Source organism: Montipora foliosa, unplaced genomic scaffold (genome assembly GCF_036669935.1).
Source record: "Montipora foliosa isolate CH-2021 unplaced genomic scaffold, ASM3666993v2 scaffold_54, whole genome shotgun sequence".
Classification (NCBI taxonomy): domain Eukaryota; kingdom Metazoa; phylum Cnidaria; class Anthozoa; order Scleractinia; family Acroporidae; genus Montipora; species Montipora foliosa.
In genome coordinates this window covers 150,001-174,091 of record NW_027179802.1, presented here as the reverse complement: position 1 = coordinate 174,091, position 24,091 = coordinate 150,001, and the positions used below count along the sequence as shown (strand labels likewise).

The 24,091-nt window shown below is 40.1% G+C and overlaps 2 protein-coding genes across 2 annotated transcripts in view; one reads left to right on the top strand and one right to left on the bottom strand.

Moving 5' to 3' along the window:
* Positions 1–11,915: 11,915 nt before the first annotated feature.
* On the bottom strand, positions 11,916–15,947 carry LOC137990074 (tumor necrosis factor-like). The gene is made up of 5 exons (XM_068835620.1): positions 15,791–15,947; positions 15,250–15,306; positions 15,059–15,136; positions 14,479–14,548; positions 11,916–12,455 (listed from the first exon to the last, which is right to left on the bottom strand). The coding sequence occupies exons 1-5, from the start codon at positions 15,869–15,871 to the stop codon at positions 12,115–12,117; spliced, it is 627 nt and encodes a 208-aa protein (XP_068691721.1). The 5' UTR covers positions 15,872–15,947; the 3' UTR covers positions 11,916–12,114.
* A 1,169-nt stretch (positions 15,948–17,116) lies between these two features.
* The window catches only part of LOC137990066 (uncharacterized), a 34,268-nt gene continuing 27,293 nt past the window's right edge, over positions 17,117–24,091 (top strand). The window contains exons 1-3 of the mRNA XM_068835606.1: positions 17,117–17,339; positions 19,193–19,882; positions 23,508–23,682. Coding sequence (XP_068691707.1) covers positions 17,235–17,339; positions 19,193–19,882; positions 23,508–23,682 — 970 coding nt within the window. The 5' untranslated portion in view covers positions 17,117–17,234. The remainder of the gene's footprint in view (positions 17,340–19,192; positions 19,883–23,507; positions 23,683–24,091) is intronic.

Below are 24,091 nucleotides of genomic sequence, written 5' to 3'. Positions count from 1 at the left end.
ACAACACCTTTTTGTCTTTGTTTAGCCTGCACATTCGAGCAGTCAAGCATGCTCTTCATGTACCTCGAACCACTGGGAGCCTTCTCGCAGGCTAGTCTTCGTAGAATAAAACTTTCAATAACCGTTTGTCAATTGTTCCAAAAACGAAACAGGATTTTTTATTCTTTCTTCCACTCTTTTTACATTGGAAATCAATATTGATATTAGCAGGCAAGTAAGAACTTTAAGGAAAACGACAAAACGTTTAAGATTATAAAACATGTTTCGACAGAAACTTCTGTCATCTTCAGTTGATTAATGTACAAAGCGTTAGAAGTTGAATTTTTAAGTAGGAAAAAGTGCTTATTATGCTAGTAACAACGGAATGTACATAAAACGTGAAAATGTGAGAATTAAAAGGAAGTCTTAGATTTATGTGATGTAATTGTTGATTTAGAGAAGGTTGTTCTCTTTGATTATGAATAGCCTCTTTTATTTAAGTTGAAATCAACGTCAAGGCCAAGGCCAATTTATTTCACGTCGGTAGTTCCTTCAGTTACGAAACTGGTATCAATAGAAGCCGACGATGCGCCTTTTACCCCCCTCCCTCCGTCTGTCAGTGCTCCGTTTCACAGATATTTAAAGCTATAGCTACACGGGTCAGAGGAAAGTGGAAACAGACGTTGAAGTCACCGAGGATCGAACTGGGGACCCCTTGCTCCGAAAGCCGCGCACTAGCCAACTGAGCTACGCCTGCAGATGTTGTTTTTTGAGGAGAGGGGAAAACCGGAGTACCCCGCGGGGAAAAACCTCTCAGAGCAGAGTACAGAACCAACAAACTCAATCCACATATGGCGTAGAATCCGGGAATCGATCCTGGGCCACATTGGTGGAAGGTGAGTGCTCTTGCCACTGCGCCAGCCCTGCTCCCCCAATCAATATTGTTGACACAACCCAGTCACCCCTTTACTGACACCCATTGAATTCATTAAGGGTGGACCATTCCTGCACTTTGACAGATCCCGAAAAAGTGGTATAGCTTCTTTAAAAAAGTTTCCAGCGAGAGAGAGCGCAAAGAAAGATAATACAGTTTGTCAAACTCTTAATGCGAAACTCGGAAATTTGTGAACACTGATATAATTATTTATAGTATCCTATTGGGGGTTTACTTTGCTTAATCACTATACAAACAATTAACATTGCAGAAATATTGTTAGTTTTGGACTATACGGTTTTCCGAGTTTCACAGTGATCATGCATGACACGAATTTCAATAAAGTGTTATATAAAACAGAAAACGAAAGCAATTATTCGGAGAAATCGTAAACCGAATACCATTCATTTTGGGTTGACCCCGATCTTCCCATCTCCCAAAAATGATGTCAACGCATTTCATGCCAAAAATGTGAAACAATCTGATTTTCTGTAACTGTCACAGAGGACTGAAAATCAGGAAAAAACATTCGAAGCATTGTCACGTCCGTTTTTATTCTAGAGACGCATTATCAGTCTGAACGAACTTGGGAAAACCTCCTCAGTAACATGACCTAGAATGGATCTATTCTAACTAACGAACGACTGAGATAATTAGAGATTCGAAAACTGGAAGAGATTAAATAGGATAAAAGGCCAAAAAGTAGACAGATTGCACTTCAGATCTTTAACAGTCAAACATGAATTTCGTAGGCAACAATAAACACTGAACTGCGTTATACATTAATAATTCTTACAAATAAATAGCTTCAAGTTTTTTCTTAAAACGATACGTAGGCAAGAGAGTTTGCAGATTAGGAGGATTGTAGAACTTATGACCTTGATAAAAACTGCGGAGAATCGTTTAGTATTAGTTCTGCAGTAAAGTAATGGGAAGCTCTTACAATTTCTTGTATAATAGGAATGTATTTGAATTTTCAGTAAAACAATTTTGTTTGCTAACAGTGAATTTGATAGGAGTACATAAATTTGCCCAGTTGCAACCTATATATGTTGCAGGTAAAACCCGGTCTCAGGTTGAACCCGTTTTTACAGGTTAAATTGGTGATCCTCACTTTACCTAGGTTGAATATGCATTCAGATGAGTTCAGGAAACTTTGTTTGGAGCCTAAATTAAACCTCGAGAAAAAATAGGGTCAGGTTAGGATTAGTTTTGGTTATTATACATCGATATCAATTCTGACTTTTCAGTGTACAAAAGTAAATAATGAAAAGAACTGTGTTGGGTTGATCATGTTCGTCGCTGAAGTGTAGCGGTGAAGACACAGGACTATAGATCTCGAATCACAGGTAAATGCATAGTACAGTTCTTTGATCTCTAATAATTTTGCAGTGTTGAGACTGAATGGGCAAGTGCGTGAATACTGAAACCGATAACCGGTTAGGAAGCTGCCTCGAAGTTGTGGCAGGAAAAGACTTGAGTTTTATGATATACTTGGACAGGTATTGCCATGCATATGAGTTGCTTTACATCGGAGGCTATCGTGAAAGTGGCCTGTAGATAGTCACTATGAAAAATGTACCTAAGTTCTAGCTTCGTATTAAGTACTTCCTGCCGCATACCTCAAGGATAGCTCCTTGGACCAATTCCGTTTGATTCACTAATTTCTCCTTTCCTAACCTATGACACACAGCCTGGGGTAATAGATATTTCAACTTAAAATCATGTTCCTTGAAGAAATTCAAAGTGTTAAAAACGAACAAATTTCTTATTCAATTAATGCTTCTAATGATTTATTTATTGCAACACAGATCAAATTGATTTACCTATTCCAGGTTAGTTGCAGATAGGCCCTTGTGCTTGACTTGGGGGTCTCTTTAAGTGCAATCGGGCTTTGCTTTGGCATCCTTTTCCTTTTGGGTTATAGAGATCTTTTTTAAGGAGGTAATTTTTACGTTCCTTGCAAATCACGAAACTCACATTTGAACCAGATTAACGATCGGAAATAGTTTGATGGTATTGTGTAACTTCTTAAGTTGCATTCAAAATTATCTTACTTGTTACCAGAGTAGCGTGATACTAATGTCTAGGATTCCGTTGACTGTTTGCTGGTGTCACTGTACTAAGCCTGAGTGCAATTGTATGATATTTAGATTCTTATGCTTTCGTCCCGGGTCTACAGGAACTCATAAGATCGTGCTTGAGAAACAGGATGGAAAAGTGGAGTTTGATTCTGGTGGCTACCACTTCGCATCTTCAGTGCGGTCAGCGGCCACTAGTGGTGGTAGCAGAGGCATGGTGCGAGCCAGAAGGTTAACTCAAGAAGTGCCGTCACTCGCAACGTCACTTCCGCTGTCTTTCAGCTCAAGTGTGTTCGTGCGAAGCGATAAAGAGAGGCTAGATGTAATGAAGGTAATTGATGTGCATGTACATGACGCTTACCTCCAGAAATGAAAAATGTAGAAGTGTGTTTGACCCTCATGTGAAATGCACATTTTATGGGTTAATTTTTTTGTCAAACTGGAATTTTGTTTTTTTGACAACCAATTTTTAAGAGCTTTAACAGTTCCTAGGAAAATTTTACTGAAGCAAAAAGTCAGGGCCTCCAAAAAGATTTTTCCATTTGTAACGACTTTCAATCCTATGTTGCCCAACGTTAATTACATCATCAAAAAACATCTACATTTTTTGGAATCGCATCCTAAATTAAAAGAGCTTTTTCCAAAAAATTCCATCATTCCATCGTACTGCAGATCCAAAAATCTTAAAGAAATTTTAGCACCTTCTAAACTTGAATCTGCGCCCTCGCAAAGAATCAGTTCGCCTGCAGGAGGATGCTTTAAATGTGACAAAAGCAGATGTGACCTGTGTAAGAATTATTTTGTTGAGTCCAGAATTTCAGTAGCTTCAAAACGGGAAAATCGTATTCAATTAGACCCAATCTAACTTGCGATTCCAAAAATGTCATCTATTTGGCCTCTTGCAAAAAATGCCAACTCCAGTACATCGGCTCCACCACAACAGAATTCAAAGTTAGATTCAGAGGTAAAGGTAAAGTCTGCTTACGAGCCTAGAGGGCCCATCAGGCCGGCGCTTATCTCCGGTTTCTTTAGCATGAAGCGACTTGGAGTATTTCTACTCCCCCCTGGATGGGATGCCAGTCCATCGCAGGGTTACCCCCAGCATTAAATTCGCCGGTACCCATTTATACACCTGGGTGGAGAGAGGCACCGTTTGAGTAAAGTGTCTTGCCCAAGAACACAACACAATGTCCCCGGCCAAGCCCCGAACCCGGACCACTCGATCCGGAGTCGAGCGCACTAACCATGAGGCCACCGCGCCTCCCGTTAGATTCAGAAACCATAAATCATCTATGGTTACAAATAAAAAATCTTGTGAAGTTGCAGTTCACTTCAATAGCACCTCACATTCGCTTCAAGATTTTTCTTTTCAAGGCATTGATCAAATTAGCCATGATTGCACGCAAGTTGATAAACTACTTATTACAAAGGAAGCTTATTGGAGTGCCCAACTATTCACGCTATCACCTTATGGTCTTGACAAAAGACAGGAATTCCATTCAAAGAATAGTACCATATCCTCACTGCATACTCATTACCTCATCGCATAAGATTAAGTTATGGGAAGAGTCCGCGACTGATGAGGCAGTAGGCATGCAACGAGGATAGTACCATATCCTCACTGCATACTCATTACCTCATCGCAGAAGATTAAGTTATGGGAAGAGTCTGCTCCTGCCCTCGCCACCACGACAACAACTCATAAATTGGCAAACAACACGGGTACCAAACGTTTCCAACATGACTCCCCTTTAATTCTCTCCATTACTCAAATTCCTCTTAATAACCCTAATTCTAAACGGTACTCCAAAAAAAAAAAAAAAAAGAAACGTAACTGCTGGATGTTAGCCAGGTCCGCTGAAGCAACGACCATACTCGGCGAAGGAAGGGCGCCAACGAAAGGGGAGGTCCCCTGCCTTATACTACACACGGGGATATCACCGGAAGGAGGAGCAAGAGCACTAACTTTGGAATAAAATGAAACAGGACCCTATAAAGAAAAGGGAGAAATTTGATAAACGAAAAACGCGGAAATAAGCCAAAAGCAGGGAAACCACCCCTTCGTTGACCCCGAGCTCCGAACTAGGTCCGAAATTGAGACACAGAGCAGGCCCCCCTAAGGTCAACGAAGAAAGTGAGTGAAATAGGGTGAAAAAGAAAACGTTAAACAAACTAATGCGAGAACAAAAATTTATTGTAAACTGAGGCATAAGAGACTATTGTCCAACACGACTGCGACCAAACTGTGGCCCCGCTGGTGGGGCACGGCACGCCCGAGCGATATGTCCCCATCTTAAGCACCTGAAGCACTGAACCTGGGCACAGCCAGGGTAGGGGGCTGGCCTGCGCATTGCAGAACCAGGACGAACAGGCATGGGAGGTGGAGGTACCTTTCCGACTCCCTTCAAAATCGCGTTTGCGTCTTTGGCCACCTTTGCTCGCACGGGATCCCCCAACAATCCCAGAAAAAGACGCTGAAGCTGTTGGTCATCCACAAAATCCGACGTGGTCTTTATCTCATCCAAAGCGGCAGCGTACTCATCGGCTTTTTGGTGGTTCTCGTTTCTGGCCAAACGCAACAACGACTGTAAGAGCTCAATCGCCTCATACTTGTCAAACATCGCTGCTGGTCGATTTATATAACGACGAAGCGCAGCCAAGGCTGACTCAGAACTGTCTAGAGTCCTAAGGCGTTCCAAGGAAATGACCTTTCCCTCTAAGGGCCGATTTACACGATACGGTTTTGTCGCATGCGACAAGCTCACGACAGGCCTACGACATGACTTATGATTGTCGCAGCGTTTTAAAACATGTTTCAAAATGCTACGACATTTTTTCTGACGTACACAACAATCGTAAATCATGTCGTGGGCCTGTCGTAAGCCGATGTCGCATGCGACAAAATCGTACCGTGTAAATCGGCCCTAATACTCTAATGCGATCGGCAGCCTATCATGAAAAAGAAAACACACTTGAGGCTATTGTCTTCACCAGCGACATGCCCTAACGTTCTCCAAAAATAATAAACCTAAAAAGTCACTAGCTGGTGGGATACCAAACATTCCCCACCGAAGGAGAGCATAATAAAACAAACAGTGCAAGAAAACGATAACATCCTACGTCATAATATCGCCGTAACGCGCGGCAAAGCGTAACACTGAAAAAAGCGCAACCATACAAATGAAGCTATTATACATAGACCGCGCAAAACTGTCTCAACTGGCGGAAATCCTTAAGTTATAAGTACACTGATTGCAACGTCTACCGAGTATATGCCTTCGCCAGTAAAAACTAGCGGTATACCAAACAGACAAACGCTCCATAAAACTCTTCACTGGTGGAATACCGATTTGAACTGAACGTAATACTGCCCTCACCAGTGGAAATCCATAAATCATGTGCAACTTGAAAGATCTATGCCACGAGCTGCCTTCGCCAGTTTAGAAAATCTAGCGTTGCACCAAATTACGAATATTGTGCCAAACCCTTCACTGGTGGAATACCAAATTAGAACACAAGCAAAACTGACTTCACCAGTGGAAACCCATAATATTTAAGCACACACACGTCCTAAATACCATCGCCAAAAAGAAACTAGCGGGCTGCTCCACACTAAATTGTAACGCCGGAGACATGGCACAAACAAGGCTTTTCTTACTCTGTCCGGCACTAGACCCGTCCCACATTAATCATGCCAGAAACTAAGAATTTCCTTAAATACTAAAATAAACAGATACCAAGGCGAAACCCAATATACCGAGGGAAAAATTTGGAACTAGGGAAAACGCCTTTGAAACGATTGTATCGTACACGCTGTCAAGACTCTAGTTTTTGTCTTTGTATTAAGTGAAATTTGTTTATTTAACGCAAGCAAAAACAAGAATCTGCCAAGTTGACAATGCATGCGAAGGAAGTCATTTACATTTTTCCTAACGGCTTAGGCATCTAAGAAATCCCGGACATGAACTGTCTGCTCTTAAATAGACAGCACGATATACAGATACGCCGTTTTCCGCCCAAAGTTTTCCTGCAAAACTTAAACTCTTCTTGCTAGCCTGAATAGAAAAAAAATTTACTTCCCTGTAATTTATTTTTGAAAGGGTACAGTTTTCTTTCAAGAGCAAATATTTGTTAAGGCGATTCGTCATCATGGAAAAACGAAAACCGCTCTAACCATTTCAGCTTTGGGTAATTTGCCCTTATTTTAAAACGTGAAGAAGATGGATAATCACAGAATAGCGACAAGTTATATTTTTCATTTTGTTGTGATTTTCTTGTTCTTTGTTCAAATCCCCTGTTGTTTTGCAGAGGAAGGGAAAGAAATTAATACACGAAAATACGCGTCTTTAATCCTTCAATTAGATACTCCTAAATCAGAATATACTATACTAGGAGTTTAACTAGATATGCCACATAGGACAGACCACAACACCGGGAACTCCATGCCTACTTTTTGCAAATAGTATATAGAAGATATTTTACGTCCCAGAGGGTTATAAACACAATTGAAAGGTTGTGAGACGAGGCCTACGGTTTATCGTCCTTATCCGAGAAGACTAGAGAGTCTAACCACTTGCAGATGACATTACAAAGGCAGCACTTTCTCCTCAGTTATTTAAAGACCCTAATTAAGTTGTTCCGGCCGGAGTTTTTGATCCCACGACCCCCCACACAGTAGTCCACGGTAGTCCACCGTGGGTGGTGCTGCACTTACGGAAAGAGATCTCCTCATCAACATGGGTCAACTTGAGGGCTGACTTTGATACCGTTCCAGTAGACTGGCTTTGACTCTTCCTATAGATACCCCAGTGTAACTCGGAAAGACCCAAGCGACCTAGAGACCCTTTACATGGAGGGAAGAAAATCCTTTCACTAAGAAGATCCTGAAGGACGAAAAAAGTTCTCGCTTTGTTTACAATCACTGTAAGTGATTGATGTTGTAGAGGGGGAAATGGTAGGAAAGTGATTTAAATGTTTGTCACTGTATTGTCGGAGACTGAAGCTTACATCATAAATTTAATTGTTTCCTATCTTTCTAACGGTCACGCTGGATGCGTTCGAATGAACCAATCATTTAGTAGCGTTTGACAGGTATCGGAAATGCAGCATGCGGTGCAACGAGTACGTCTTTTTCCTTCTGCTGGTTTACTCTGGAGACGCTTCGCCTCCCTCAGTTCTATACAAGATGGTGCGTTCTGCGCACGACAGGAAAACGGCTTTTAGTAAAAAGCCATGGAAATCACATTTTCTAACATAATAAGGAGCTTAAGCGAGGACAATGGCCAAGGCTCACACTTGAGAGAAACACAGTGTAACACTAGTGTTCACACTACTCTAGAGTCAACTCTCTGGTGTTTTGAATCCCTAGGGGAACACTGAACAATAGAACGTGATTTAACACCAGTGTTAACTCCCTAATGCGACCACAACCAATAGTTGTGGTTACACTAGCCCTTTTACCCATGGGTAAATAGCGTTTGTCCATGCGCATTTTTGTGTGTAACCGCTTTCCCTAGACCGAAACTGCCCTAGGATTATTTCCATGGATACATCACAAAAGAACAAAAGAACTTCCCATGACAGTTCCTGAACTGAAAAGTACCGTTTACCTGCTCCCTGGGATGGCTTGGCCAATCATAAAGCAGACCGTTGCTAATACACGAAGATCCCTAATTATATTGATTATACCCTATTATTTTACCCTGAGGGGAGTCTTTTACTCTGTAACTGCATCCCTGAGTGAAGTAATGCAAAGCCAAAGCAATTCGCTAATTATTTTCGACACTCAATTGAAAACCGCTCTACAAACTTTCCATGCCAAAAGACTTGGAGTAATCGCGAAATTATTACAAGAACGGGAAATAATGCTAAGCTCCCTAATTTTTGGACAGGTTACTTTTCACAGGTCACTCGTTTCGAAACCTTTACCAATGCTAAACATAGACCTTATTAGGCCTAAAAACGACATTTGGGCATAAGGTTTTGGGTTGCTTTGGTATAGGTAGAACAACGACCTGGTGACCTGTGACAAAATACCTACAGCTCAGGCCCTCCGGAAATTTTTTATCGGAGACAAATTCCTCGCAAAATGCTAGTAATTCGTTTATTCCGAAAACACTGCAACGTTGTCTTCATGTTGTCTGCATGTCTTTGTGTCATGCTATACAACGAAGGACTGAAATTTATTTCTCGGGAAAGGGTTTCAACTTGCACTTTCTTTTTACTGGGTTGCCGTATGGCAATCCCAGTCGGAAATTGGGTAGATTTCTCCGTTTTATTTTCCGTGTCAGTAAAAGTCTTGCCTGTCACTTCCCTGGTAAGTGGTGTCTTTGTGCATAGAGCCTTCTGCGAGTATTTTCTTAGAATCGAGAGGGTAGTGGAAATGCGTAGATTTCTCTGGTGGACACGGTAGAATCATTAACTTAGCCTGCAATGGCGTCGAAAGTCATGTAACGCGAATGGCGTTTTAGTGGATCCTTAAACAAATATACCCTTATGGAGCTCAATAATGGAAAGTCAGTTGGATAAACTAGGCAGGCGGTGAAATACAAACACCTGGAATCTTAAAAGCGACGAGTAATGGACTTCGACAACAATCTAGCGCCCGTCAAGCCGAAATCAAAGTGAGCTGTATTTTTTACCAAGTGTGCTGTTATGCAGAACACTGAAACCAAATGGAAAATTCTCTGGTAACTTATGGGTTCAACAAAGACAGAGAACGAATCGAACACCTTAAGTGGATCTGTGATCAACTCTGCACAGTCTTCAGTAAAAAAATAATTGGAAATGTGACAGCCAAGAATTATTTGAAAGAACGCTTGTCGTCTATTTTGTGCTTCATTATTCAAGGAAAAGGTTCTTCATGGAAACGGTTTGATCCTGAAATTTTGTTTGTTGTAATATTGCGCATATTTGACACTACTGAGTTTTTCCTCTTCACGCACGTAATGAAATAGGAAGGGGTGTTTTCCTCTAATAGCAAATATGTTGTTTGTTTCAAAAAATTCTTCGCTGGAAAAGGTGGCCTTTATGAATTCATCATGTTTTATAATATGCGAGCTTAACTGGATAGTTTTTATGGCAATAGTAAAGCATTTTGGTGTCAAAATGAGGTTAGCGTCTTTCTATTGTGCTAACTTAATTAAATATAAATATACATTCTGCCTTGTGAGTTTGTTATTCTCGTTAACCAGCAATGGCGTCGAAAGTCATTGCAACGCGAATGGCGTTTTAGTGCATCTTATGTCGTTTATTTCAATTAAATGTTTCGCTGGAAAAGGATTCTGTGATATTTTCTGCCTTTGTGAATTATAATATCATGTTGTGTATTGAATTTTCGAGCTTAAGGTTGAAATGTGATACTGGAGGATATTTTGGGTATTGCTCTGTAAGCAGAAAAGGTTCACGAAAATAAACAGGTCTGTTGGAAGCGTGCTTGAGTTTCAACAAAATGAGCCCCAAAATCAGCAAAAAATTGTGACGCCGATGAATAATAAAGTAGCTGCTATTTCCAAAATGATGGAATTCCCTTGTGTTAAATAACCTCGTCTTGGAGAGTAAATTTTTGACTTAGCAGAAACAATGCTCAACCCCCGGGTGGGGGTCAACCTCAAGAGTTTGGGCGATTGTGATCTTTGTTTTGACTTCGCTCATTTATTGTCAAACTTTATAACCCTTGACAGAAAAAGAAACTTACGAAAACCCGGTATCTTGCCTTCATTTGACACAGATGCTTCACTGTTTGGCGAGTAAACATGCGGCGGTAACTTAATCACGGCGCCCGCTGAATTCCGGCGATGTCACTTTCGATTTTGCGATTTATTTGTGCAACCAAAAGTACAATAACAAAATTGAACGTAACAAAAATCTCCCAAAATGCTTGTCGCTGATCGTAACTTTTTATATTCTATATTCACGGTTCAAAATTAATAATGTTGTTTTCATGTCGTAAATATGTTATTCTCGAGAGACCGTCCTGGAAACTTCCTTCTGCTCTTTCTAAAAACTGTGTATCAATTTACTTTTGCATCAATATTTGTTTTTGCATAAAGCAAGCTAACAAAATCTGTACCTTGCCGTGTTTTATGAAGGGGTAAATGTTTGAGGTCACCCATCCAGATACTAACCCCGCCGGATAAGGGATAACTTTAGTAAACTTTAGTATTCTTTAGTATTACAAAGCTGTCAGATGCTCAGAGGGCACGCTTAAACTTGTGGTGAAAGAAGTTGTGAGGGAGCTTGAAAATTATCAACATGTCAGCCCAGAAGCCAATGTTTCCCACTTCCTATTTATTTTTTTCAATCTTTCTGGGTTCAGTACTTTGCTAGTAACCACATGTCTTCTCAGGCTATTTACCCATGACTTCTACCATGGCACTGCAATGATAGACAATACCAAATCAATATCGTGCACTGTTAGAGCTACATATTACGCAAGGACAACTTGAATCTTCTGGAAGACAACACACAGCTCAGTTGACATTTTATATGGAATAAATCGCTGTGTTACTTCACTACCACACGTAAGCAATGCGTGTCTATTTTTTCTAAAGAGGACAGGAATTTCTTCTTTCTGACAAATGATTAATTAATAGGCCGGTAGCCAGGTTTTTAACCTCAGAAAAGGATCTGTTTCGTCGTACGAACGTGTGAGGACCTGTGAGCCAAAGGGCTTCTGCTGGTATGACTTCTGGGTGACCCCTTAAATGGTCTTAATGACCCCCCAACTTGAAAAAAATTGTCTGGAACAGTGCACTTACCAGGGGCAACCCAGTGTACCCTCACGGAGGGTCTAGTTGAGCTGGAGATTTTGTCAATGACATCGATCAATTATGACTGCGGAATAGGAATGCGCTAGTCCCACTTTAGTTGATCTCAGCAGAGTTGTAGGTCTTCAATAAATATCCACTCACAAGTAATTGGGACCACAATTATTTTTTATTTCAGTTTTAAAGAATGATATTACAGCTATAAGTCTTTTAAGAGACAGTTGTGACGACTTTGTCCTCTACAAAACAGCAAAACCACAATTAGAAGTCTAGCTTTTAAATCCCTTAAATCATAAAAACTGGTGCTCGTTATATTGTCGCGTTTATGCGTCGTAGAGCGATTGGAGCGCGCTCAAATCAAAAATGCCCCGAAGTAGCAGTGATTTGTCCAAAACCATAGTTTAGTAGTTGAAGTTGGCCATGAGCCTGACTTCGCCATGATGACGTCACCAGCTTTCATTTTAAACACTCCGCCAGCGTACAAGGTCCCTTCGCTGTTTGTTGTTTTCATCGGTTGTGTCATGGTAACATATTTGTTGTTCACAAAGAGGTATACTCTCCCATTGTTATAATAATAGATCTGTAAGTATATGTAGTACCGTCCAGAGATGGGCACCGTCAGTTTTCCGTCATTGTACGTCATTCCGCCAGCAAGATGGCTGTTGGGGGAGCTAACAGACCAGCCCTTGATCGCTGGAAGGAAATGAGAATTAGCTTAGCTCTCACTTAAAGGAAACGAAGAAAGAGAGAGAGAGTGTCCTGTAAATTGAAGAAAAACTGAAGACACCTTCAGTGTTAAATTTTAAAAGTTTGCAAAAAATAAGTGAAACTCATTTGATTTCAGTCGAAATATCGAGAAAGACTTAACTGAAGGCAAAAGTAAAATTTTCATGGTATTTTTTTTGGTTTTCCGATCAACAGCAACTCTTTTTTAGCCGTTAGCAATAACAAAAAGTTCCATACAATTGAATTTTTAACAATTGTTTTCCAAAGGAAAAAGATTTCCGGTTTACAATACTCACCGGGAATGCACTTTAAAGCATTGCACATGGTTTAGGAATTTCTTAAACACATTACAAAAAACAAAATTGCTGTAGAAATTCAAAAGGACGGCCTGGATCGTTCTTCGATCTTTGTCCAGTTCAATGTTGAGAATAAGAAATTAACGTTGACACTCTTTTTTTGTATAAGAACGTCTAATTTTGGGGCTAAGACTGAACGTTCTTATTTTTTTGGCGATTTCAGCCTGAAAACGTTCTTACCATGTTTTAAAAGTTGTGTGCTATTCTCAAGTTCGACTATAAACTGAGTTGTTCTTCAGTGTGTCATGCGGCAATAAGAAAACCACATTGCTAATGTTAAAAACGTCCCTTAGTATTTCAGTTAATTGTCCTGGAAGACTACAGTTTTACATTTCTTTTACCTTTATTTACATTACACACAAAAATAAAAAGCTGAAAAAATGAGCAAATTAAAGACGTTCTTCACTGACTCACAGTGTGGGTTTTTCTTAGTATGTTTTTGAAGTGGCTCAAACCAGTTTCAACACTTTCAAGAGACCTTTTTATTAGAAGGATTGACACTACAAGACTTTATCACGTAACAGCAATGTTATGGTATCACGTGAAACTTCAATTATTCCTGAATAAGGTGCAGTTAATTTTGCGACGTAAGACGTTACTATGGCAACAGGGAAGCCTTGCAAAGACATCCTGTATTTTGGCTTTACAGGCTCATATCTGAAAAACGAACAAGATGACCCCACTTTTTTATTGCACAGAAGTGATCAACAGGCCAAGTTAAAACTGTGTGCAAAGTGTTAAAAAACTCTGTGCAGCGGATTAGAGTTACCTTAAATTTTCAATTATTTAAAGTGGCTCTGAATCCTCTCCACATAATTTTTTTAAACGTTGCAGAAAGTTTCATTCTGGCATGCTGATTACATTCAGAAATAAAAAATGGGGGTCACCTAGTCTGTTTTTGAGATCTGAGCGGTGTTTTTGCAGGGCTTTTTTGTTGCCATGGTAACCTTTTACGTCACAATAATGGCAGAATCTTTTTCAGCAATAATTGGTGTTTGATATGGTACCATAAAATTGCTGTTAAGTGATAAAGTGTTGTAGAGTCAATCCTTCCAATAAGAACGTTTCTTTCAACTGTTTAAACTGGTTTGAGCCACCTTAAAATTTTTGTTAGTCTCAGCCTTAACTTTCTTTTAAAAAAGAGTGTATTTGAAGAGGGAGATAATGCGTGAAACGTATGATAAAGTGAAAAATCAGTGTAAAGCGAAGTGATTTAAAACAATACAAGCAAGCAAAATATTCGCCATTAAAAATGTTCGCTCGAATTGACTTATCAATACTGGTAATTTTATTTCATTTTTGTTAATTTTTATACTTTAGTATTTTACTTTATTCTCTCTCCCCCTCCCTCCCTTTCTCTCTCTCCTCCCTCTCCCCCCCTTCCCTCTCCACATTTATGTCATTGTCAACATTGAACTAAATAATGACCGAAGACGGCTGCCAAAACATCGTTTGGAACTCTTTCCGTTAATTTTCACTGTAAAATACTTTTCAAAAGTTTAATTTCTTTTTCTCTTGAAAATTGGGATGACTTCTAGGTCGAGCATAAGGTGTGAATTTGTATTTAGTTTTCGTAGCACACATGAAGCACACATGAAGAAAATTTCTGCAACAGAAATAAAAATCTTTAATACTTGTGACGCCGTGATAGATTCTTAATCGTGTGTTTCCAACATCGAGATGTGCTGAGGGTTTGTTGTCATTCTGCAAAAGAACGAAAGTAAACCCCAGTTCATCACTGAAATGTATGACATTGGAATATTCCCACGTTTACTATATTGGTGAATTTTTAACTAGTGGTGACTGATCATCAGCCGTCCACTGAAAATCCCAAAGCAAAACTAGCAAATGTAGATTTTAAAGTAAGAAAATTCTGGAACCTTTCACGAAATATTGAAACTAAGCTGCTCCTGCCGACCTCTTAAAAAAGCACATTTTGATTGAAAGTTGTTATGACACAGCTGAAGCTATTTTCGGCCAATCAGAGATGACAAAGACGCTTGCAGGAACGAATCAGAACACGACACAAATAGCGCACATAGTGAAATAAGAGCGAGCGAATCACAACTGGTTGCGTTGTAGTTCTTCGCGTGATTGGTTGACAAAATGACGCAGAAAAAATAAGTAAGCTAATTATCACGAAGTCGCTGCTGATAGTCAAGTAAAATAATGTGAATAGAATCTATTCGAAAAGCACAAATATGGTCCTCCAACCTGTAATGTGCAATTGCAAGGAGCCAATGTTCCCTTTTCGCCTTTTTCTCCGGTGTCTCCTTTCTCGCCCTTTTCTCCCTAAAGATGTTACATTTCATCAAATTCTAGATCGAATTTCAGTCATTTATCGCAAGCGAGTTCTTTTATTTTACAAAGACGAAATTGAATATTTGTGACGTTTACGATTTTACCTTCACTTTTCCATGCACATTGATGTTGATAGGAGAGTTCGAAGTAACACAGGTGTCCTGTAAATATTGAAGAACAGTGAAAGTGATTTTATTATTTCGTTTATTGCCGTTTACAGAATGGGGAAATGAAAGTCGATAGCGCCAACTGATAGCCGTTACTACTATATGACCATCAAGTAAAATTATTAACACAAAAGGACATTATCAGTTTGTCCATTAGTAGAGATGTGAAATGAAACAACTCATTAATTTCAAGTTTGTGATAATTTTGCAGTTTCTTGTGACTTGAAGGAATAAGGACTATTTGTTCCCCTCCGAATACCATGTTTACTTGTATTTACATGGGAGAGGATAATTTTTTAATTGAGTTAAAAGGAATTTTCTAACGCTGCTACAGCATTAAACCGGTCCGAACAATTCACATAAGTTTCTTATTTCGTCAAACGAGCCAGCGAGGAAAGTTTGCATGATTTTAAGATGATCGGATCTTTGGATCGTGAGAGAATGTCAAATTAGAGTTGGCTAAGAATGACTATCTTACTTGGTTTCCAGAGGCACTTGTGGCTCCACAAAAGTGCAAGTTGGCACAAGCGAGGGTAAAGAAGACAAAGAGAAGCTTCATGATTTCACCGCAGGTCGAACCTTAAAACTGAGTATCTGGACTGATCTGCCCTTTGAAACGATTGTATCGGACACGCTGTCAAGATTCTAGTTTTTGTCTTTGGAATTTGTTTATAGAACGCAAGAAAAAACAAGTGTTGCTAAGTTAACACCCCGAAGCATGCCATTTACACTTTTACTAATTTAGACAATTAATTCAGAAATGAAATCATCGTTTCCAATAGATACACCATTTTTCGCGCACAATTTTTCTGCAAACCTTAAACCTCTTATTGCCAGCCGTTTCCAGATTATTTTCCTAGGCTTCCTGTGCCTTGTGCGTTATGTCTGCTCGCAGGAAATCTTGCCTTACTTTCGGAAAGGGTACATGTACAGTTTCCTGTCAAGAGCAAAAATTTGTTAAATCGTCGATTCGTCATCATGTGAAAACGAAAACCGCGCTAACCCTGAATTCAGTTTTGGATGATTTGCCGTTATTTTACAACGTGAAGAAGATGGAATAATCGCAGAATAGGGACAACTTATATTTTAAAGTAGGGACTATGTTGTCGTTTTCAAGTCTTGTTTGAAATCCCTGTTGTTTTGCAGTGGGAAAAAAATTGTAGGGCTGATACGGCAATTTTTCACTGGTGAAACGTTAGTCTGTCGTTTTTATTTCATCGTGGAATGCACGTAAATCTCTATACCTATATAATAAATCCCTATAAACTTCAAATCAGTTACTTTAGTTAGTTCTAAGTAACTAAATCACAGAGTGAACTCTTTCTGTAGATTACAGTGATAGGGAATACCAATTAGCCACAATATCCCGCATTTATTTCACAAACCATGCACGCTATTCGCGAAAGTTCTGTACAGTGCAACTTTAACAGTTGCGAAGATGCCTAAACTGAACTCAAACGAAACTCGAACCAACTTTACAACTGTCATTGAAGTTACTTAATTGATTGTGATGATGATCATAATCGCAGTTCAATAATATGAGATTTCATAGAAATATATTGTCTATCACGGATCTCTAGGCTTGCATGTGTTTACCATTACGAGACTCGCACACCAAATAAGTTCTCAACCGAAATATGTTCGCGTCGTTAAGGGCACTAAAATAATTTGCCTGCATGGGTTGACATCAGGCTGTGCTATTTTACAGTTGACTTCTAACTTTCATTCTCATCCGCGCATAATTTAAAAACAACAATACAACAAGACAAACAAAGGTACAATTTGCAAGTACGAAAGTCACGCATCATTAACAAAGCGACAGCTCAAAGAGCACGTCAAAATCATGATTAAAACTTAAGACAGTGGCAAGCCGTACAGCACCAAAGCAGCCACGATTGCTCGCGAACTAAGCGATAACCGAAATGGGGTTGAAAAGTAAGCTTGGTGACGTTGACATCCCACAAGACATTTCGTGGCCACAGTTCGTGTTTCAAAACTTTGGCAACTTTGGTGATAAGACGGCCATTGTGAGTACGGTTGTAACTTTTCTCGAGGTTCAGTTGGAAACGTAGCAGTTCTTACTTAAGTTTTTCGCATGGACATGCCGCGCTTTTGCCTTATTGAATTAGGTACGTTTTTCACTATTGGTTCAAGTACAAAGCTTCTAGGCTCATACGGAAATTGAACAAACGCTAAGAACTGCTAAAAAGAGGACATCGAGGCGCATCATGTTGACCTTGTCTTGTGCGCTTGTCGAAAGGACTACCATATTAAGGGCGCGTTCGATTGACCGTATTCCGGAATAGGAATACATGGAATAGAAGTTAGAAATCCTTCGTTTTTACGGGAGATTCACATTAAAATTAAAAATTATCAAACACTTGCTAAAATGGTATTTTAAACATATCTTTATTATCCTTGTTGCTTCAAAAGCGCCAAACATACGGTTTTAAATCATCACTCCACGTATTCTTATTCCGGAATACGGTCAATCGAACGCACCCTTAATTAAGCGCTCAATACATTACCTATGAAATCGACTTCGCCCGCAAAAAGTAGAACTCTATCGCAGTAGATATGGTTAGAGTTTTGATTTTGCTACGTATTGGTCTTTGTGCGTTGAGAGACTTAATCGTTTCACCGTGTTTGTGTCAGTTTATTTCATGTTTCCATGACATTATAATCCATTCACGCTGTTAAGTTGATTTTCGCAGTTGCCTTCTTCTTGAAATTTGACAAGAATGTTCCAATTAAGGGGCAATTGTGTTCCAAAAAGGCTGTCTTCAACGTAAAACTTACTGCTCATTCAAACCCAAAACATGCACATGACAATACCAAACATTGTTGTTACACATTTTAAATTGGTTTGCCACACTTCACTAATTAGCCAATATCAAAAATACCATGCATACTACTCGCGTTTGTCCCTCCAAATCTTTGCATAAGCATTGTTTTTATTTTTTCTTGGGACTTACAATGGTCCAAAGAGAAACTGGAAACAATGCTTATGCAAAATTCTGGAGGGACAAACAAAATTTGATAATACCAAAAGCTCGTGTATTGAAGAGTTATACAGATTTCAATCGTGACTCGGGAAAACTCGGAAACAATCCGAGTGCTTTTTGCAGGAGTCGAACCTATGACCGGCTTCCGATTACTAGTCCGGGTGCTGTAAGAAAAGAGCGACACATCTCAATCAAACAAACTTTTCATTCTCTCCGATCATCAACAAGACAGTGAATATTGTAAAAAGAGATTCTTTTATTTTCATCCCAAACAGGTATACGGTACATGAAGTGGTTTGATACAAGCGGCGCGCTGTCATTTACGATTCATTTACTGGGCGACAAATTTAATAACGTTGTAAAGTTATGAGTCTCGCATTTATGGACGCAATTTTAGCACTTGCGTAGACAAGCCTGAAAAATTCAGGACTTCAACGGGGTTTGAACTCGTGACCTCGAGATACCGGTCGCTTTAACCAACTGAGCTATGAAGCCACTGAGGTTGGGAACTGGTCATTTGTTGGTTCTAATTTTCCCGTGAGGAATGAATCAATGAACGAAATGATATAAGAAAGGAATCATATACTGAACTGCGGATATCAAATCAAGTAAAGCTATGATCCTCGCAGTTATGGACGCAATTTTAGCAATTGCGTTGAAGTCCTGAATTTTTCAGGCTTCTCTGCGCAATTGCTAGCTAAAATTGCGTCCATAACTGCGAGGATCATAGCTTTACTTGATTTCATACCCGCAGTTCAGTATATGATTCATTTATATGTATCATTTCGTTCATTAAATTTAACAATCATCGCGGAGTTAAGTTAAATTAATAAGATACAGTGACATTCTTATTTTCTTTGTTTCCACTGCATCAGATCGATGGACCGAGTGGACGTTTTTATACTTATCAGCAGCTTGCGGCGTTGACAAGAAAATTGGCCTCAGCTTTGGCGAAAAAAGGCATGAAAAAAGGAGACGTGTTCGCCATCTTGCTCCCAAACTTGCCCGAGTATCCCATAATCTATTTCGGTGTCATTTCTCTCGGCGGAATAGTCACGACAATGAATCCGCTCTACACAGATGATGAAATAACAAAACAGCTTCGAGACTCTAACGCAAAGCATATCATAACAATTCCGTTGTTTGCCGAGAAGGCGAAGCTAAGCGCTTCAAACGTCGAAATGGAAACCGTGTACGTCGTCGGAGAAGCCGACGGATGTGAACCACTTTCGGCATTACTCGGAAATGAAGACGAGGACATTCCGGATGATGTCGCAATTAACCCGAAGGATGACGTCGCTTGCTTAGCCTACTCTAGTGGGACCACTGGTTCGCCGAAAGGCGTTATGTTAACGCACTACAATCTTATTGCAGACTCCTTACTTGTAACACACGAACGTTTTCTGTGGATGAATGAAAATCCAGTTGTTCTTGGATTGTTGCCGTTTTTTCATGCATTTGGACAAATCAATGGCTTGTCATGCCCTCTTCTGTTGGGGGGAACTGTGGTTTGCGTTCCCAAGTTTGAACCAGAATCCTTTCTGAAGGTGCTGCAAGACCACAAGGTTTGAATTATTAGCTTGCGTCCCCTTTATACAATTCTTTGTAGAGCGAGTTTCAATCGAGTATCGGTAAAACCAAAACCAAAGAAATTGCTTTGACCAGTCAAAAAGGACGGAGACAATCCAGTAAACCAATCAAAGCTCGAAGTAATTACACGTAGCGGACACAAAGCGCGGGAAAATGTGCACGCGCCATTCGCGATTGCTTTTGGTTTCACTAGTGATTGGTTGAAAGAGTGTCGCGAGAACTTTGAACCAATCACTGAGTGAAGTAATGCAAAACCAAAGCAAGTCGCTAATTACTTTCGACACTCAATTGAAAACCACTCTATTGTTAGTACTTTCATTTACACACGGTGATATTTAAAGCTTCAAGGCAGGAATCCATAACCCGGAGCCTACAACCCTAATATGGAGTCTCTGTAGCGGCATTTTCACGGATCAAGCTCTTATTAGACGAGTTCTTGAATAGGATTTGGCTTGCACGAGTGACCATTCTCCGTCCCATGGGTATTGATTTTTCATGCAAGACTTGTGATTGGCTGGAAAGGGCTGGTTTCGCGGGAAAATCAATCTAAAAATAACTCGGCCTGGTAAAACGCCGTTGCACTAATACAACGAAGTTGTACGCTCGTAGTCAATGGGCTCCTGGTCAAGTTATTTGGCCGTTTCGTGTGTTCATAAACAGGAAGGGGCATACAATCCCTAAGTAGATCTGTCGCGACGTTTCCAGAGATCAAAATAGAGGGTAACGTGAAGTGCTAGTTTTCTATCCATATGAAGCATGTGAGCTTTTAAGCTTAGGGCTAAAAAGCCCTACTACTGGAAATGGGCCCACGCAAGAACAGAGAGAAACTCTGACTAGGGTAGTAATTGAACCCACGACCTTCGGGTTTGATCACCGCTGCTCTACCGACTGAGCTACAGGGTTAGACGAAAATAGGTCGTGGAAATTTAAGATGTGAATGTTACAGCAATGAATACGTACAAGGACAAGGTATCGTTATGTTTTTACAAACGTTGGCCGTGTAGCAAAGGAACCCTTCCTTGTACTTGTAAATATTTATTGCCGTGACATTGACATCTTAAATTCTCACGACCTGCTCCTGTCTGACCTTGTAGCTCAGTCGGTAGAGCAGCGGTGATCTAACCCGAAGGTCGTGGGTTCAATTCCCACCCTGGTCAGAGTTTCTCTCTGTCCTTGGGCGGGCCCATTTTCATTGGTAGGGCTTAAGCTCACACGGTCCATATGGGTAGAAAACTAGCACTTCACGTTACCCTCTAATAGTTAAGTCTGTTGAAATATAAGTGCTACATGTCCAACGTTTGTAATAACGTAACCCTTCCTAGCATTTTTATAATCGCACAAGTGACGCCTTTCAGCCCCAAAAGGAAATAAGGTTTGAGCGGTTGACTTTTTACACTATAATAGTTTTCAGTGTCCTCCTTTTGCCATAGGCGGCTCCCTTTTGGAAGAAGTTAAGTCATTCAAGTTTCTTGGCGTCTTAATTTCTCGCAACTTGACGTGGGAGGCTCACTGCGACCTTGTAGTTTCTTGACGTGGAAGGCTCACTTAGACCGCGCACCAGTGGCTCAGTTGGTTGAGCACCGGACTGTCACGCGGGAGGTCGCGAGTTCAACTCCGGCCGGACCAACACTCAGGGTCTTTAAATAACTGAGGAGAAAGTGCTGCCTTTGTAACTACATCTGCAAATGATTAGACTTTCAAGTCTTCTCGGATAAGGACGATAAGCCGGAGGTCCCGTCTCACAACCCTCCAATGTTAATAATCCTGTGGGACGTAAAAGAACCCACACACTTGTCGCTAAGAGTAGGGCACGTAGTTCCCGGTGTTGTGGTCTGGCTTCTGTTGTGTATCATGGTTGGGAGGGTAAAAAAGGGGCAACAGTAATAGACCAATTTCGATATATTAAAATTCAGTCGAAAACAAAAGGCATCATCGCGAGGCTCTGGGGAATAAACTCATACAAACCCTTATATTTATTCCCCAGAGCCTCGAGATGATGTCTTTTGTTTTCGACTGAATTTTAATATATCGAAATTGGTCTATTGGCGCAAGCTGTTGTGGCGCTTTGCCAGCTTGACTGGCAAAGTTAATAAAATACTTAATAATGAAAAAAAAAAACACCCCCCGCCTCTATGCTATTAGGCAGCTTAAACGCTGTAGCGTCCCTGCTCAGAACATCGTTAAAGTCTATTGTTCAATCGTCAACACTTGAGTACGCTAGCGTAGTATATGCCAACCTGCCGCGATACCTCTCTGACTCATTAGAGAGGATACAGAAGCGCGAAATGGTCATAATTTATCCAGGTAAGGATTATAATGAGACCCTAGTTAATGCCAACATAGTCACACCACAAGAGCGCAGAATAGCCGCATGCAAACGGTTCATATCTGGCCTAAAGCCACAGAATCCTTTATATCAACTTGTGTTAGACCGTATCGATGTGGCTGCTTTCTGTTATCAGTTGAGGCCTCGAAGCAACAACGGCAGATTCTTGAAGCCTTGTAATACAAATAGGTTTAGTGAATTCGTCACGAATAAGCTTGCTCTTGAACTGAATATAAATGCCATATAATTCCGTTCATTATCTAATTATATTATCTAATTATTTAATGTATCTTCTGACCCGAAATCCCGGTATAATTCAGCTCATTGCTGCTAGAGGATGAATTAAATATATAGGGAAGATATAGTTGACGTCACCCATTGTCATTAATGTGCCAACCAGAGCCCCATTGGCTGTCGAAACAACTCTTTTTTTCCTTGTGGTTGGTAAATTTGAATAACAAAGCAATGTTTGTAAACAGATATCTTACCTATTATTTATTTATAACATATTATTATTTATTATGTAAGGCATATGACTGGTTGGAAAGATAGGTTTCTCAACAAGCTTGTAGTTTATCAATACGTTAATTGTTTTCTTTATCTGACAATTAATATTTTTCTGCCGTCAAAGCTACTTATCAAACGGAATGACGAAGGTTAAATTTGCAGTAAAGTGGAGATTCGCATGAAAAGTCAACATGAATGACCAATTCGTAATCAACACTCTTTTTCTTTGGCCATCTCAGTTGTATCAGAAATAACACACAAACAGCGGTGACAAACACGAGATATAAACGCATAATTTGAAGTTATCTTTCAAATGATACGGATATATCTCTAGATTTTCTACCTATCAGGTGTTGTTCCAAGTGTTACTGTAAAAACCCTCTCGTTTAGCTACCGCAAAATGTACCCCGAGACGATGAAATAAGGCGCGTGGTTAGTCTCAGTACAGGCATCAATGGGGTAAGATTGGCCCCTTATATCTCTTAAACAAGCACGGTGACATATCTTTTTTATTGTAGTTATCAAAACAGGGATTAGTAAGAAACATTCAGGGAAAGTTTCACCTTAACTCCAACTATGAACAAGGAGGTTTTTTGGAGTTTCAGATTGAGAAATAAAAGGCACCAAAGTTTCTTTTCTTCGTGTAATGAAACAACAAGATTTGTCTCATAAAGATTCTTTGACTTGGGCCATTTAAGTTTGTAACCGCTGTTTGTGTTTCAGTATTCTTAACGAGATTTGTTCTCCTGGCATTACCATTTCCACAGGTCACCCACGCAGCTCTAGTGCCCTCCACTGTTCTGTTCTTAGCCAAGAGTCCGCTGGTCGAGAAGTTTGACTTGTCTAGTCTGAAGGATGTGTCTTCTGGTGCGGCTCCGCTGGGCGTGGATTTGTCCAAGGCTCTGACTCAGCGCATACCATCAATTAACTGGTTTAGACAAGGTAAGTAGAACCTTAAACGACAAAGACGTTTATGAGGGCTAGATTTTCATGTAGAGCGATTCGTTTACTGCTGAGCAAAAGAAGGCGACTACGTTGACAATAGCCAGGCCCCAGTTGTTCGAAGGTTGGATAGCGCTATCCACTGGGTAAATCACTATCCATTGGATAACTCAATTGTTTTTGCTAGTGTTTATCCGCTGGATAGTGATTTATCCTGTGGATAGCGCTATCCACCTTTTGAACAACTGGGGCCAGAACATTACCGGAAAATATTAGGGAGCTTAAGCAACGACAACGGCGATGGCAACGAGAACGTCATCTCAAAATATAAATTCGCGTTTTTTTAATCGCTTAGTGACTATTTCAACCTTTTTCATAAGACAAGTGTGTGGTAGTTCCTCAAAAATGA

Excerpts from the sequence above, each read along its gene's own strand:
- LOC137990074 (XM_068835620.1), bottom strand. The coding sequence starts at position 15,871 with ATGAAGCTTCTCTTTGTCTTCTTTACCCTCGCTTGTGCCAACTTGCAC. Across the intron at positions 14,549-15,058 it reads CTTGCAATTGCACATTACAG|AATGACAACAAACCCTCAGC; the intron begins GTTGGAGGACCA and ends GTTCTTTTGCAG. Across the intron at positions 12,456-14,478 it reads AATCTATCACGGCGTCACAA|CGATCAAGGGCTGGTCTGTT; the intron begins GTATTAAAGATT and ends ATTTCCTTCCAG.